This window comes from Rhyacophila brunnea, unplaced genomic scaffold (genome assembly GCF_057557595.1).
Source record: "Rhyacophila brunnea isolate RB1 unplaced genomic scaffold, BYU_Rbru_1.0 scaffold_7, whole genome shotgun sequence".
Taxonomy (NCBI): Eukaryota; Metazoa; Arthropoda; class Insecta; order Trichoptera; family Rhyacophilidae; genus Rhyacophila; species Rhyacophila brunnea.
Genome location: NW_028233339.1, coordinates 31997811 through 32016380, shown reverse-complemented (window position 1 = coordinate 32016380; position 18570 = coordinate 31997811). Strand labels below are relative to the sequence as shown.

The following is an 18570-nucleotide window of genomic DNA, read 5'->3' as shown; positions in this document are numbered from 1 at the left end:
GTGGTGAGAAATCAACCGCTCGGTTTGTTCGTCGCTATGGGCATTTATTGCAAAAACAAGGTGACAGAAATACAGGTGAAAATTTCAGATTTAAAGGAAGTAATAAGTCAGGTATAACATAATGAATAAAATTCATTTTTGCAAGTCTCAGTTAAATAGTCAGTCCAATAAAATTTATTTATTGGACTTTTTATTATTGGATTAATTTGATTATTTTATTAGAGGTAAACCATATTATATAGAATGCGTTTAGAATACGTTTTTTAATAATTATATATCTAATAGCGTTTGCGTAGGTACCTATAAGTAATTTAAATACATACAAAGACCAATTAACATATACCCAAAGATATTTAAAGTTTTTGTCCGTTTTTTGAAATTACTTGTATTTAGTATATTGAGTATATATAGTAATTAGTATATTGAGAGAAAAATCTTATATTTATTTCTTTACATATTTAAGATCCTTGTGTAAAAGGAAGCTGAAAGTGTAAAGAACTATTCATGACATACCTAGCTATATATTTCATTCAAAAAACACTTTGAAGGTTTATAATTTTTTGTACTTTTTCCACATTTATTTCATATTTTTTATATCTATATTTTATCCAAATGGACATTTTAAATTGAATCTTCTTCTTATTGTGCCATCCCTTAGAGGAGGTCGGCCACCATCAAGGCGATCTTATCTTTGTCGTCTGCTACAGTTCAGTGGAGCTGCACTCGTACCAATCACGGAGGTTCTTAAGCCACGAAATGCGGCGCCGTCCTCTGCTACGCTTTCCATTGATCTATCATTGAATGACAAGTTAGGGGATGCTGTATTTTTGTCCTCTCATAATGTGTGCCTGAGGTACTGTAGTTTCCTGGTTTTGATACTACGTAGAACTTCTCGGTCCTTTCCCATTCGATTGAGAAACATTAAATTATTTTTAATTAAAATTTAATTATATTAAATTGAATAACCCATTAAATTGAATAACAGTAAAAAAAATATAGTTACATATTATTCCATAAAAAACCAAATATAGAGAACGTGGGTTACAATTGTTTGCACTAACTTGTTGGTGACATTTGTACTTATTTATTAAATGAATGATTTATATTATACATTATGAAATAGCGTACCTTTCCACAGAAAAATTTGCAGTGTTTAAAATTCCCTTACCGTAGGTATTAAAAAAAGGTTCTCTAAAAATAGATTCCGCATTTACACATAACTAAATGGGAGCGTTGAGGCGGAAGACACTCGTGATTACGAGTATGGTACACTATTCCTTTGCACGCCACAATGTCAAGCCGCTGGAACACATTTTTATTGGCGCAGCGAGGTTTTAATAACCTATTGTCCATTCATTCAACTTGGTCGCAACTGGCGCGATTATAAGAATAATTAATACAATGGCCGCTTTGATGCGAAGCGATTGCTATTATTTATTTGTAAATTTTAATTTTTCATTTACGCATCATTAATATTAATAGGCATGTTTTATAGCCAAATATGAATTTTATTAAGATAAAATTCATAAATGACAACATTATTTTGTACTGATCAAGATTATGAAAAAAAATATAATTTTAACACTCGGTTATTGTTTGCATTTTTGTTTATTGTTAAATCGTATGTAATATTATTATTCTGTTTTCAATAAAAAGACTTCAATTTACAGATGGTGTTGGTTAGTTTTTAAAATTCTATGAAACCCTGCGAAACCAAGCCACAATAAATTATAGTCAAAATATACTCGTCTATCTAAAAATATCTAAAATTATTCGATTAACGCCACTGGTACTTGAAGAGAAAATTTCTTACGATCGATTTGATGAAATTCATGAATAACAATAGTTTATATTCAAATAGATCAGTTTGGCCCGAGCATCTTCAAAATACCTACTTAAGTAAGTATGTAAAGAAATAAATACTTACAAGATTTTTCTCTCAATATGTTTGCGATACTGTGTCGTTGCCGCATGTAATTATTTTTATTACTGCAACGAGGTTCTAATTACCTATTTTCCATTCATTTAACTCGGTCACTCTGGGGCAATCATAATACTTATTAAAAGCTGCTTTCTTTAAGGGTGATTGCTATTATTTATTTGTAAATTTGAATATATCATGACGCATTAATATTAATAGGCATGTTAATTGGCTAAATATGAATTTCATCAAAATAAAATTCATATATGAAAATATTTTTTTGTACTGATGAAGATTATGAAAAAAAAAATATAATTTTTACACTCGGTTATTGTACATTTTTGTATTTATCAAGCGATGAAAACCAAAACATAGAAATTTTGTCATTGATAAGGAACATTTTTTTAATACTTACGGTTGGTGAATTTTAAACACTGCAAATTTTTCTGTGGTAAAGTTACGCTATTTCATAATGTATAATATGAATCATTTATTTAATAAATAAGCACAAAAATGTCACCAACAAGTTAGTTCAAGTAAACAATTGAAACCCACGTTCTCTATATTTGGTTTTTTACGGAAAAATATGTATCTATATTTTTTTAATGTTATTTATATTAAAATGTCCGTTTGGATAAAATCGGTTGTGCATAAAAAAAATATGAAATAAATGTGGAAATGGTACAAAAAAATACAAACCTTTAAAGTATTTTTTGAATGAAATATGTAGCTAGGTATATCATTAAAAGTTCTTTACACTTTCAGCTTCCTTTTATACGAGCATATTCTTAAATATATAAAGAAATAAATATAATATTTTTCTCTCAATAAACTAATTACTATATAATATATACTCAATATACTAAATACTAGTAATTTCAAAAAGGGGCCAAGGACAAAATCTTTAAATATATTTATAGTGTAGGATCCCATAGACTTTTCGTATACATAATACGCGGAACGCATTCTGACAATTGGAATAGGTTCTAGGGGTCACAAAGATATATAATGTTGATGTTTCCAGGCGATATTAGTGGTAAATTTTTTTTTATTGGGGTTTTAATCTTTTTTCTTATAACCCACCAAAAATTGTTCTGAGTTCTTCAATAAAACCGAGACCGAATCAGGGATTGATTAAAAATGCAATAATTGTACAAAGCCATCGGCATGGTCGTAGAACGGTTCGTCCCATTTGAAAAAATCAAAATAGCGGGTAGTGCAATGTGTTCAAAATTATCGATTCGTAGGATCCTCCTTGGCTTAAATTATTTTTTTTAGTAGCATTTTTGTATAGAATCACTCAGATTGGTTTCTTTACTATATTTATGCATATGACATTAGTTTTAGTATTATGGCTAATCCAGAAACAGTGTAGGTTGCATAAATAGGTAGGTGAATAAATGAAATAATGATAACCACTAACCACACTAAGTATACATTTATTAAAAAAAAAAAAAAAAAAAAACAAGTTAAGTGTTCAAACTGCTTTAAGTATCATGATCACAGTTTTTACAAACACTACTTATACATTTGCACAATGATATACATGTCAAAGCCGATTTCGTCATTAATTTGTCTTGGATACAAACGATTTTCTCATAACTCATAGCCAAGTTGTAGGAAATCAATAGGCTCAAATAGTGGATCAGATGAGCTTTTCCATAAATAAACTTGTGCTGAAGGCCTTAAACAGTATAAATACTTATAATATGTAAGCCTTGGAGATTGTCCCTTAGATGTGGTGGATTAATTGCAAAGATTTTTTGTGAGCCCTCAAAATAAATTACAGCTTGTTAAATTTATTTGCAAAAATGCTCCCACATTTGCAAAAATTGACGAAGAAAGTGAGCTGTACATTTGTGGTGGATTTGACAATGGTTTAAATTGCAGGGAACAATTTTCACTGACGCCATTGATTTTAAATCAAAATCATTTAGAAGCAGGCTAGAATGTACTGTCATATATTTCATGCTTAAAATGAAAAATTTGGAGATTATCACAGGCCCGATACAGTTGTTTTAATCTTAGGCATTAATTTCTGGAATAAACTTGCAACGATTGGTTGCCGTGGATTATGGTTTGAGGGATCTCAAAAGAAATCCCGTGATTTAGGATGTCATCTGGCAGCTGAATCTCTTGGCGAAAATACTTGTAATATTTTACCAGCATTACATTCTTTAACAGGCTGCGACACCACTAGTCGCATAGGTACAAAAAACAAGCTTTAACCACCTCGTCAGGGAGTTTTGTTCAGGATGCACTTTCAGCTTTATTGTTGGAGACCACAGCAGTTTCAAAACCTGGAAAAAGTTTGCAATTACTTATAATATAAACAAAAAACAACAGCGGATAAACTTCGATTTAAATTCATTTCCCAAAATATTGGATTTAGTTTAAATTTGTCAAGAGTGTTTGTGCATATCATGATTCAATATATTTACACTATTTAAAGGCTTCAGCACAAGTTTATTTATGGAAAAGCTCATCTGATCCACTATTTGAGCCTATTGATTTCCTACAACATGGCTATGAGTTACAAGAAAATAATTTGTATCCAAGACAAATGTGTCGCTACATTTCAAAATCAGCCAAGTCCACCTTTAGGTATTTTTCACTTTTTTTGTGAATTGCAGAAGAACTACTGCTTTCTAACATTTCTGCATTATCAAAATGTGGAATATATTGACTTTAAATATTCTATACTCCAAATAATATAAACTTTCACCCTTGTGACTGTGTATTTGAGAAAACAAAAAGCTGTTTTTCTCCTATTCATCTATCATGGACTTGGCTGATTTTGAAATCTAGCGACACAAATGACGAATGAACTTCTACAAAATTATTTAGTAAAACATACATACCATACAAATATAATTTTAACTGCCGTATATTATCATGTAGTTATAAGAAATTGGCTTTGACATGTATATCATTGTGCAAATGTGTAAGTAGTGTTTGTAAAAACTGTGATCTTGATATTGAAAGTAGTTTGAAACTTGATTTGTTGTTTCTTTTTTTTAATAAATGTGTACTTAGTGTGGTTAGTGGTTATCGTTATTTCATTTATTCTCCTACCTAAATATGCAACCTACACTTTTTCTGGATTAACCATAATACTAAAACTAATGTCATATGCATAGATATAGTAAAGGAACCAATGTGGGTTATTCTATACAAAAATAGAATTTTTCAAATAGGACGAACCGTTCTACGACCATGCCGATGGCATGGTACAATTATTGCATTTTCAATCAATCCCTGATTAGGTCTTGGTTTTATTGAAGAACTCAGAACAATTTTTGGTGGGCTATAAGAGAAAAACTTAAAACCTCAATAAAAAAAAAATTACCACTAATATCGCCTGAAAACATCGACATTATATAATTATCTTTGTGACCCCTAGAATCTATTCCAATTGTTAGAATACGTTCCGCATATTATGTATACGAAAAGTCTATGGGATCCTGCACTATTAGGTATATGTTAATTGGTATTTGTATGTATCTATATTATTTATAGGTACCTACGCAAAAGCTTTTAGATATATAATTATTAAAAAACGTATTCTAAACGCATTGTATATATTATGGTTTACTATTGCTGCTTACCTCCAATAAAATAAGCAAAATAATCCAATAAATAAATTTTATTATTATTTAATTGAGACTTGCAAAAATGATTTTTATTCTTTGACATATGCCGCTCACTTATGTGTTTTCTATGGGTTGAGTAAGGGTTGAGTCCAGCGTGTATGACATGAGGCGTCCGGATGCAAAACTTGCTAACTGTGATTGAACAGATTTTTGGCAAAATGATAAAAACTGTTTTTGACACTTCTAGGTAAGATATCATTATGTTTTTATTTAGAAAATAAAAAAAGTATTTGTTGGTAGATAAAAGCATTTTGTAATCAGGCTCTAAAATAAATAGATATTATGGTTGAAAATCTGAAGATTACAGGTTTTGCTCCCTAACTGCAAACATGACAGGTCTTCTTGCAAATATGTTCGGTTGCAAAACTAGGTATCTTTCCAGTTAGGATGCAAATCCTACCATATTCTGCCTTTTTATACAAAATAATATCTTTTTTACTAAATGTCTAATAATGTTATCGTTGTGTTAATATTAACAAGCATTGATAAATGATATAATAAAATTAATATACACATGTAGAAAATGATTGTTTTATTACAAAATATTAATAGCAATAAAACAATAATAATTCAAATTAAAAACACCATAGGTTCATTAAAAATCTTAAAGACACGTAGTTATCATACTAAAAAGAATAAATTTAAAAGTTTATTGAAGAGTTAGTAAGAGAGTTTGATTAAATAATATTTTTAAAAACATAATATTATAGGGGTGGTTCATCTTCATCATCCATAAGTTCTAAATGAGGTGGTTCGTTAGATTCTTTACAACTCATTGCTTCTGTTCTTTGAACACTTTCTTATAAAAATCAAGACTTTGATTCTTAGCCCACTCTACGCGAAAATATAACCTGAGAAGGTTTTTCACGTCCCTGATTTTAGCTTATTTAACTTTGTTTTGCAAATGAAAAAATATGTCACGTTTTGCAACCGAGATCATCAGAAATATAGCAGTACCTAATATAGTTTTGATTTCTATTTCAGAAATATAGTTTTGCATCCGACTGGATTTTTCAAACATAATTTTATAAGGTTTATACATGGGTTTGCAGCCCATTTCATATATTGACGTGTAGCCTAAGACAAGTAGAATCCAAGGGAAGCAAAACCTCAAAATCGAAAAAATTGGGAATAGCAAGTTTTGCACCGGGCTGAATCAGCGGCGGCTCCTCTAATACCATGCAAGTGCTACGCACTGCCTGCAATTTTGAAGACATCGCTCAACTTTTCATTGTTATTCATAATATTATGTGTATCACTCACTTCGCGAAGTAGAACATGTAGCAGTATTATGAACATTACACTGTTCATGAGCGCAAAGCGATTGCGATCCAAATAGATTTTCAGTTTGCACAGGATTACAATGAGGTCATTGTATACTTCTTAAACCGTGGTCCAATGTTCCTGTAGTAGCGTTTTGTGTAGCATTTTTTACACACTTTATGACCGGCGCACGAAATTAGGACTCTAAAAACGAAAACGCCAGTTTCTGTTTTATAACAATGTTGACGAGTTAATTTATAACATTTTTACATTTAAGGTTTAATAAATAGCCAACATTTTACGAAAATACGAACCGCCGCATTCATTTCTAAACCACTCAAATACATTCAATATAATTTAAAAAAAACACAACAGCACATGAGTAGTAGGTCGTAGCTGAATATAAAATAATATCGATAATATAAGAGAAACATACTTTTAATGCCATATAAATACATCAGAAATAAAACTGATTTCGAATGAACGTTGATTTGTAATATAAATATTACCCACGTAATGTTAGTTCATTTTATAATTTCACATAAATTAATAATAATGTGAGATTTAAAAAATAAACATACTGCTATGCACTTTTCACAAAGTGAATTACCCAGACGTTTGGCTGACGCATTGTTCGGTGACATTTATATTTCTTTATTAATATTAAATCACTCTAAGTGTTCAAAAACTTTTTTTAAGAAATAGAATAAATAAACAAAGACATATTTAATTTACCTTCTGAGAAGTTAGACGTTTCAGTCATTTAACACTAAGATAATATTATCTTAGCTTAAGGCCTTCGATGATTAAGGTAATCATGAAGAGACGCTTTACGACCTTTACGTGGCTAGGACACGTGTTTCTGATGCCGCCAAAGAGTGTGACACTTCGTACCCTTATGGCACAGCCTCAAGGGTTCCGTTGCCATGGCCGCCCCACTCTCACCCTGCAGCGGTGCCAGAAAAATGACCTACGTGCTGCAGGTCTTACATGGCGGGAGGCGCAAGAGTTGGCGATGGACCGAGGGAAATGGCGCGAACTTGTGCTTGCCCTATGCTCCAATGCTGGGTTGTGACAGGGTGAAAGAAGAAGATCTTCTCTTTGTAGATACTACCCCAATAATACCGAGTTCTATGTGCACTTTACAAAATATCTGTGGTAGTACAGAGTTCTATCATAATCTAAAAAGATCTGTCGTTCTACAAAGTTCTATGTGCTTTGACATTTCGTATTTGTGAATACATTTAAAGTTGTTAAAATGGTTTTAATTGCAATATGAAGAGTAAAATCTTGTTGTTTTGTATTTTAAATTTATTATTAAGACTTCATGCAGTATATTTAACTAGAAACCTCGAGTATTTACATAAACTACTATAACTTCGAGATACATAACCTCAAAAAAATGTTTCGTGATATTTGATATCAACAGTAAATTGTGAACTCACTAATAGATGAATTATAATATTATGAAACGTAAGTAAGATTTAATTATATTATCGTTATTTTTTTAAATTTCGTTACAAACGATGTTACAGTTACATATTCACAAACCGTTAATTACAATACCTACATACATGAATATTTTTATAATGTGAATGTCGAACGAACATTGTACATTTTATTCGTTGACCTTTTGTTAATAAGGATATCTAAATATTGAGAGAATTGTAAGGCTATTTCATTCATTCATATTCATTGATTTAATGTTTTAGGTTTAAAAGTCTTCCTGGAAGTGATATAAATGTTGGAGATGTGTTAAGTCTTAGTAGATGAGGTGAAAAAATGGTTATGTTGTATTCTAAAATCCCTATTCCTAAGAATTCCCACATTATAGAGATTGAGTATATTAATTATACAATATATTATACAATAATACAATCTGAAAGATATGCCTCTTGCTGGCTTAAAGATTATTCTAAAACTGAGGCGAATAATTACACAACATTCCACAATACTAAATTTATGATATATAAAATTAACTAATAAAAACTACTTTTAACGTAATTTTATTGATAGTTACACCATAGCAGTACCTACCATTATTGATATATTCTATCAAAAAAATAATTGAAAACATTCACAATTAATAAAATACAAGCGTTCAAAACTTCAACAGCCCATAACTTTTTTTGCTGCAGTTGTCCACTTAGAACCCTGTAGTTCTCGGGTCGCGATGTGTAAATGCGGAATCGAGCCACGCCGGTGGCTGGACACCGGTATCCCGTCTGAAAGCCCGCTAATTATCTTTATACAGTCGACAGTCATTTTTGCGGTAATCGGAATGCACCCCACTAAAATTGTATTTAACATTCTGTAATATATTATTATGTATGTTATGACTTATAAATTAGTTGTATGTTTATTTTAGCGAAGACTTGTTGTCTCGTTATCGCCTAAAACTTAATTTTACAATTAAATTAATGACAATGGAAGTGATTATTAATTGAGTTACAATACTTGGTGATACAAATATAAATAATCCAACAACTTGTGGGCCGGAATGCTGTATAAAGGTCGAATTTTGTGTATCTTTGCGAGCTTAGCCTAGATAATTTGTAGACTTTGTAGGAAAAACGTATATATCATTATGGTACCTTCTCTTTTCTCATTTTAGAAATTAGTCAGTGGTCGCAATGCCAGAAGAATTTACTATAATTCTATATTAAATGTCCGTGGTTATAGGATTTTTTCAAATTAATATTTTGTCAACATACGCATTATATCTTCAATTTTCATAAAAATTAATAGAGTATAGACAAATAAATTATTTACTGTAGTTTGTAATCAACTAGTAATTCTTGGAGAAATTACAACATGTTTTATTCCGTATTTGACGTCTTGATATAATATGTAAATATTCATATTTTGTAAATTTTATATTTCAGGTGCAATGTGAAATGAAATATAAAAAATATAGACCTATTTTATGCCAATTCAAAAACAATTGTATCATGCATTTTTTAATAAGATTGTATTTGACTTTACTAGTTCTCTATAGTTTGAATGATAGTTGCGAAGGTCAAAGCGATGCTAAATATTATGATTGCCCTTTTAAATTTCATAAATATAATCAAGATTCACATTCTTGTATAAAAATAAAAGGTCCGTCGACATTTTTTGATAAAAATAATGAGTGCGCTGGAAACCGCTGGAAACCTTTGTACACTCCCTTATCACTGAGATATTTTGATTTTGACAAAAATGCATTATATTGGACTGACTATGTAAGACTTTATGAAAACGGTCCATTTATTAACTGGTATATCGGAGACACAAATATTGGGCAACCAATAGAAGATTTGGAGACAGGTCCTATTAATGGGTCTCACATGTGTGCTGTTGTCAACATAACATCAGGCCGCTTCCATGCTGCAGGATGTAATGAGAAATATAGTAGTGTGTGTATTACTTCAGGATCAATTGATAAAAGAGGACCATCTCATATATGCCCTTCTGAATCTCTGTTATTTAAATCACCAATCATAGCATGCTTAAAAGATATTACAAAAAATAATATAGAAAGTGGTACAAAGACTTCTAAAAAGGCTAACTCTTTATGCAGTAAGGATTCGGGATATCTTCTGCAACATGGATATATTTACTCGCATTACTCAGATTTTAAAAATGGCGGAATAAGCTTCCCTGCATATCCAATTGGCATCAAAGGTGGCAAAGATGGACCCCGCTGGCAGCTTATCCCGTATGGTAATTACGGCAAGGTAAATTAACATTTTCAAAACCCTCGCTCACTAAATTATAATATGATAAGTCACACATCTAAACTCCTCTCAACTACAACACATTAAATATGTCGAGACGTTTTAAGAAAGTTTATTAGGTCTTGAGATGGTTATTCCCTGGATGGTTATAAAGACAAAGCTTGGAATACCCGAGCCTTTAAATATAAAAGTTAATTTGCATGAGTCATAAGTAAACTTATATTATGTCAAGGGACAGAGAAAGATTTTATTAAAATATTTTTATATTAAAAAAATATCAAAAATCCTGCGAAATGACAGAATTAGGATGAAAAATGTTTAGAATGTAATAATATTTATATCTTTGGAACGAGACAATCGATAGAAAGTTTGATAAGTAGGTAGATCTTTGCCTGAGAAAAAATTAATAATTTTACAAAATTAAACATAGCGGGAAAAATACTGTTATTCCACCCCTGTGTGACTTAAAGAGAAAGGTCGTGGTCGACGAACCCTTATTCGCCGGCGAGGCGAGTCTCGATAACTGAGACCCCACCTTTCGTACCAAAGTGCACCTACTCGCCAATATTTTAATAATAATTCGTAACCTTGATCCTTAAACTAAGAGATTAACAAAATTAATAGTGTTTCATCCTTAATGATAAAACAAAGTGCCTGTAACATCTTGATTATTCATTATAAGATAAACTTTAATTATGTATCTGTTACTTCCATAAATGTCTTTATATGGATTGTGTAAGAAAATATACCCAATATTCAATATTCCGTAGTTTCATATAATTTTATTATAAAATATTAATTTGTAGGTATAATTATTTTTAGATTCCAAACGGCAACTGGAGTGATCTCAATGAATTTTCCAGCGTGAGTATCAAGGGACTAGCGTTCACGGTGGGCGAAGCTTTATATGAGTTTTCACATTTCCTTTGCGAATACACTCCAAATTTTCCGAATATATCACTGCGCCTTCATGTGAAAAAGGTGCGTATCAACGGTAAAGGTACGTAAAAACATTTCTAAATAAATTCTATTAATGTATATATTATTTCATCGTGTATTTTTCAACACCCACGGTGGCCGCGCCGCTTAAGCGTTGGACTATAAAGCCGTGGGTCCCAGGTTCGAATCCTGGGTCTGGCAAGTACACATATTGTTTTTCAATTTGTGTGTGTCAGGGTATGGACCTAATAGGTTGAGCAAGTGGCTGACATCCATTTCTCATAAAGCTTTGTCACAGAATAACTCGTACTCACGCACTTTTATAATGCAAACAATTACATTTTAAACGACGGCTTCCCTATCTGATGCCCGCACCCCTAATGGCCCAACGACAGTATTTCTGGAGGTGTGACAACTTTTCCACACACAAGAGTAAGCATATGAATCATCACTGACAGTCCCAAGTAGTCCAGTGTGTAAAGCACAGGCCTTTCATCCGGGAGCTCCGGGTTTGATGCCGTTGATGTCACATATATTTATGTGATTTTCTCAAATCCTTGGTGTTTGTGATTGTTTCACTTCTATTACTAACTTTGGCACTGTTTCACTAAACTACTTCAAATGGAGTGTTGTAGGGTTAACAGAATATACAATATGTATAATACCCATATATTTATGTCAGACGGTGAAATGATCCGAGAAATCGGGGTCTTAAAATCTCGCAAGTTGAAAACAGGGCTTTCAATAAGTTTTGGTGTTCAGCACTAGATATGTTCCAAGACGTATGGACAAGGATACGCATTCCGTGTCCTCGATCAATTTGTAACGACATAGTTATGTGAATCTGGATTTTTCTTTTGTTAATCATTGCCAGAATCAAAAAATTTTGCATCAAAATCTAGCAAGATAGTTTCACGTTTTGTTATAATCTATGAAGCGGGAATATAAAGAAGTCATTTAGTTTTAGAATGAATATTAGGATCGATTTTGATGTTTAATTTCTTTCTATTTGCTCAGTTGATATTCGCATTTCATGCAATGAAAACTTTTTAGTAAAATTTGTTTACTCATAGTACTGTAGGCATGTAAAATAATATATAGTTAAAAATATTATAATAATATCTTATACGCGTTAGATAGATACTTTTATAGAGGGTGAGAACATTGATCAAACAATTCCAAGCGGTGCAGTTCATTTAAATCTTGGGAACCATTTTTAAAAATGTCATCAACGCCCTTTTGGCACTTTCGATATCTGTTAAAATAATATTGTCACTACACCTGTATATTATTATATAATTTAACCAATTAAAAATGTATAAATAAATTGCAATCGCTGATCATTTTTCAATTCCAGGCATTCGGATTTGGTATTTTTCCTATATTTTTTATATGTAAATATTTACCGTATGGTTCCATATTTAATTATTGTTTTGTACTAAAGTTACAGACTAATATACAGATAAAACATCCTGGGACTGTACATTACGAACATAATATCGTTATATATGTTTTAAATATCTACATAATATTATTAAATTTTTTTTTAGCCAACCATAGAAAAGTCCTGATATTAAAACTAGAAGAGAAATATAGTTTAAAGGAGTCTGAAATAGCGAACTTTACAGATTCAAAAACATATTACCCAACTACAGTAACCACAACAACGCAAGGTGGAAATCTTTTTTTTGTAAAGGCGACAGACAATGGATATTATTGGTGTTTGAGACTCAACAGTGTTTCCTACAAAGCTCCCATGTCAAAAAGAATTTTATTTTTACCAAATGAAAATCAACTGGATGGTGTTAAAGCATATTTGCTGCAATTTTCCAAAGAACTCGGAAAAGAAAACATTCACCAAGTTATAAAAAATCATTTTCCATCTGCAATATATAATAGAATGTATTTAAACAATTCGGTCCTGATACATTCAAGTCCTCCAACATCAACTATTCCAGATGAGTACTCCATCATATACGAACGAAACCTTCAGTACTGCGAATCATCGGACGGTATTCCACAAACAGAGATAGGTAAGAGTTTTGTGTTTAAGAATTAAACTAATTTTAATTTTTCACATACGAGTAAAAAAACAAAAAATTGATTTAGCGGCTATTACATAACTCGTTGAACTCCAAAAAATGAACTCAAAATATTCGTAAAACAGCTATTTAAAAATTTGTCATCTGAAACACGACCCTTTCGAGTCACGTACAGCAAATGTCTCAACTCTCCTCTACCTGCCACAAGCTTACTACGCTTCTTTCGTTTACCTATCTATACAAAGCCTAACCATATCAGTTTAGGCATCGATTTTTTGGTCTATTGAAGAGTAGCATCTAGAGTTATCGGACATCTTCCAACCTTGAAACTATGCCTGTCCAGTAGAGTCAGCCTCACCTTCATGTGTGAGGTTCTTAGCTAAAACGGTTTTAGTAACGTTATGGTTAAAGTGAATTATATAATATTCTTGTATAAGATTATATAGAATGTCCTGAAAAGACGCTATTTAAAAATTTTCTCAACACCCCAACCTCATTAAAATATTAAATACATGGTTTTAAATATTTTTGCTATTTTTATATAGGAAAATCTTTTTCGGCAGCAACATGTGATGGAGATTATAATGTTGGAGCATTTTGGAAAAGTATTCAGCATATTACTACACCAGAATACTACTCTACTACCACTGATGAGGGTAAATTATATCATTCAATACCTGCAGTAAGTACCTACTTAACTATTGAAATTGAAATGATTATGAACATATTATCATGTTTTCCATTGGGTACCAAATTAACCATATTTACTGTTCTTGGGTATCTCGCTTTTAGGAAATATCAAAGATAAACAAGCAGACGTAACATTGCATACACACATCAATTGAATGTTTGAATGTGTACTGTCTTTATGCTTATTATGTCTGCTTTGAAATTAGTGTTTTCAATTGCCGACAGATCACGCTTTTCAAATCAAATTATCTGATGATTCACAATTTAAATAAAAAAATATTTTGACCTGATATTATTTTAGCATTTGTTAAATAGTAAAAAATTGAGGTTGAGGTAATAATATTACTTAAACAATTTTATCTTTTAAAGACTATTATTGCTGGTATCACATTAATAAATATTATATGATTTGTTCTCTTTACCCCGACCCGATTAAAATAAACAATTCATTGTCAGTTTTTTTTCAAATTTAGAATTGACGTTTACGTATGTTTATTACGTATCATAATCTCGTTCTCTCTAATACATTTTAATATGTTTTATCTCATGCGTTACAGATAAATCGAGACAAATATATAAGATATTTTGAAATTGTAGAAAAATAGATCATGAATGAAGGAAATTGCGAATCCATTATTAAGTTGAATAATTGATTTCTATTTCAGATTTCTCCACAGGTACAGACAATTATAGACAAGATGACTACAACTTTAAAATCACCAGTAGGATTTGAAGCTTTAAATTCATCTGCTGACGACTTTAATAGTATTCTGAGTCTTAAGGAGGAATACATTCCACAGAATGCAACAAAAACTTTTGATCATATATTGGATTCGTATAAGATGCCTAAAAATGGCACATTCTTTAAAATAATAAAGTCGAACATATGTGTATTGGTTGCCAACAGGAAAGCGTCATCTCCCGTAATTGGGATACGAGTTAAAGAGATTGGAGAAGGAGGCTTCGATTATGATACCATACAACCAATAACAGAAGGTAGTATAAGTCGATTTATCATGATTTTTCTTATGCGTGACTGTATTTAATGTACTTTTTGATAACTGGCCATATATCGTGGGTTAGTGTCAAAAGATGATAAGTCGACATTTCAGGTATTTTGAGGAAGGGAGATCCTTATGCCAAAAGAGAACCTAGCGGAAAAATGCGAAGCTTGAAATTTGAGATTTATTTTTGATAATTTACAATTTCAACTGTATTAATTAATACAAATGGATCTGAAAACATTAAGTCAAAATAAACTTACAATTGTAAAAAAAAATGTGAATTTGTTACATATTTGTGGCAAAGGTTACGTTATTTTTGTGGTTATATTTATTATTAAAATTTAGTTTATTAAGTTTTCAATTTTTTACAGTGTTTGGTTTTTGACTATTCCATAGTTTTAATATTTTTTATATTTATTTTAAGAAACATCGATTTTTATAAAAAATATAAATGTGTATAACTTGAAATCCCTTTTAAATAAGTATATCAAATCGAGCTTAAATATTGGGACCATACCTAAATAAGATTTCATGTCGATGTCGTATTATTATCAGAGATCGTTAAACATGAAAATGTTACCTTAAAACTTAACTTAGGAATATGAATCATATTATTGTCAAATTTTATAATACTCTTCAATATTTAATATGCATTTATGCTTGATTTTTTTTTTCAGGTGACCCGTTTGACATAAATTCACACGACTCGAGGGATGCAATAACTGTTACGGTATCTTCGAATCTATGCCACGGCACTAGTGCTAAGTTATCTTTTGGAGTCTACAAAGATGATTCAGCATTCCCAAAAGAAAATAACAATAACTGGCAGGTGAACAGTATGGTACTAAGCATACTACTTGACAACAAAACTTGTTTCACAAAGACGGACTATGTCGACATACATTTTCGCCCTATCAACAGTCAACAATCGAACAAGAAGAAAGCTTGTGCTTATTGGGATTTTGACCACGGGAATTGGTCAACAAATATGTGCACCCTATTATCTCCAGACAAATTAAAACTCACAGACACTTGCCGATGCCAGCACCTGAGTAACTTTGCTCAAATAATTATTTACGCTGATACGGAAATTGAAAAATACCATAAAACTGCTTTGTCCAGTATATCATATGTAGGTTGTATTCTTTCATTGATTGGCCTCATTATAATATGCCTCACTGGCGTGATTTCACATACATGGCGAGAAGAATTTTCTAACAAAGTATGGCTAAATTTATCAATATCAATAGCATTGCTTATCATAACGTTTTTGGTTGTATCCATGATAGATTTTTCCAAATTTAATCCATCAGTTTGCATTAGCACTGGCATTATTTTGCATTATGCATTATTATCATCATTCTCGTGGATGTTGTTATCGGCCTTCATGTCGTACAAAAAGATTAAAAGAGTATTTGCAAGTCACGTCCCATATAGGCTTTTGAAAGTCTGCATAATTGGATGGCTTGTCCCTGTTTTACCGATTGCTCTTCTATTAATCATATACTCGGATACATACCTCTTACATTTTAAACAAGGGAATACACGAATTGAGTTTTGTTACCCGACTAATATGGGTTATTGGTGGACAGTCTTTTTTCCCGTAGCATCCGTTGTCTTAACAAACACAATTTTATTTATTTTGATATTGTATAACATTTTCAAACAACCTGAGATTGCAATTCACGTAGATAATAAACATTTTTTCAGAAAGGTCTCAGTTAGTTTTTTAATGTTTTTCCTTTATGGGCTCACTTGGATGTTTGGTTTCTTCTCTAACAATATTTTCTTTGCATATGTATTCTGCTTTACAGCAACAGCACAAGGATTTGTATTATTTATATTTTTTATAATTATTAATAAGAATACTAAAAATATATGGAAGAGATATCTCGGGATGAAAGATAATTCTAATACGAAAAATAGCTCAGATTATAAAAATAAAGATATCTTTAAATTGAAAAACTATGATTCATCAGCTTTTGATTAAAATAATTGATAATCTATTTCTTCCATAAAATTATGATTTATTCATACTGTTCGTTTTCTTCGTAATTATTAACAAAAACACTAGAAAAATTTAGAATACATATTTAGAGGGCAAATATAGAAATTTAGTAACGAGCTATAAGGGAACGAACACAAAAAGCAGGTCACTTGAAGGCCAAGATAATATTAATAAGTCGGATAATTTTACAAGCCGTATGTAATTTAATTGTATTTTAATACGAGTTTATAATCATTCATTTATATATTAGTATAGTGATTTGCACAATTATTCATAATTCAGTGTCGATTTATATACTCCCAAACGGTAAGTTGTGATATATTGATTTGGCACATGATTTTTGCATATAATCTAACACATTAAATTTGTAGACAACGGTTCGTTATCCCTGATCTATGTATAGAATGCTCATTATATTCCTCAATAATAAAATTATTTAACATGCATACATATGTCATATCATTATCCTATATTTATGTGTTATACGAATAAAATACAAATTAAATTAAAAATATGTTGTAAAGTTTTATTTGTTATAAAAGACACATAATCTCCTACTTTATTTCCTCAGATATATCATTATAAGGTAAATCTATATATTATATAAAACAAAGTCGGGTTAGTTACACCATTAATTTATAACTCAAGAACGGCTAGACCGATTTTTATGATCTTTAATTTGATGAATTCATCTCCTCCCCGAATGGCAGAATAACTATTAAAACATTGGATAAATCACGGAAAAAAATATTTATGAAGAAAATTCATTTTCTCATACATTTTGTATGGAACGGCTTTTGACTGATATCGATGAATTTGAACGATGAACCTCACGCATTCGAAAAGTAAAAAAATCAAAAAAAAATTAAATCCGTTAACAACGCCATCTCTGATACATGACAGAAACAATAAATAAGAAACAGACAAACAAAAGAAAGAATGATAGTCGAAATGTCTAACTGTCAATGGTGTAGTGTGCCCAACATTTCATGCTTCATGTCAACAGCTCAATTTGCTTGAAAACGATACTCATTGGGATATGACAATCGCTGAAGCAATTGTTTCTGCATCTCCAAGTCAGATACGCATATTATTTGCTATAATTATTTCGACATGCTTCCCATCGAATCTACCTGAACTGTGGAACAAGTACAAGGATGACATGTCAGAAGACATTTTACACCGAATTCGTGTCACTTCAGGGAATCCCGATCTCAAAGTGAATGAGGAGATATATAACCAGGCTTTGCTTTTGATCGAATAAATGTGTTACCTCATGTGCGGCAGTTTGTTAGTCAAGTTAGGAATACCAACGCCACATCGTGGAATAA

At 31.1% G+C, this 18570-nt stretch overlaps 1 protein-coding gene across 1 annotated transcript; it reads left to right on the top strand.

The window, feature by feature from the left end:
• Nucleotides 1-5732: 5732 nt before the first annotated feature.
• LOC147064720 (adhesion G protein-coupled receptor G2-like) lies at nt 5733-17221 on the top strand. The gene is made up of 5 exons (XM_085957622.1): nt 5733-5761; nt 10400-10556; nt 11379-11556; nt 14893-14904; nt 15909-17221. Exons 1-5 carry the CDS (start codon nt 5733-5735, stop codon nt 17219-17221), a joined length of 1689 nt encoding a protein of 562 aa, XP_085813748.1.
• Nucleotides 17222-18570: the final 1349 nt, after the last annotated feature.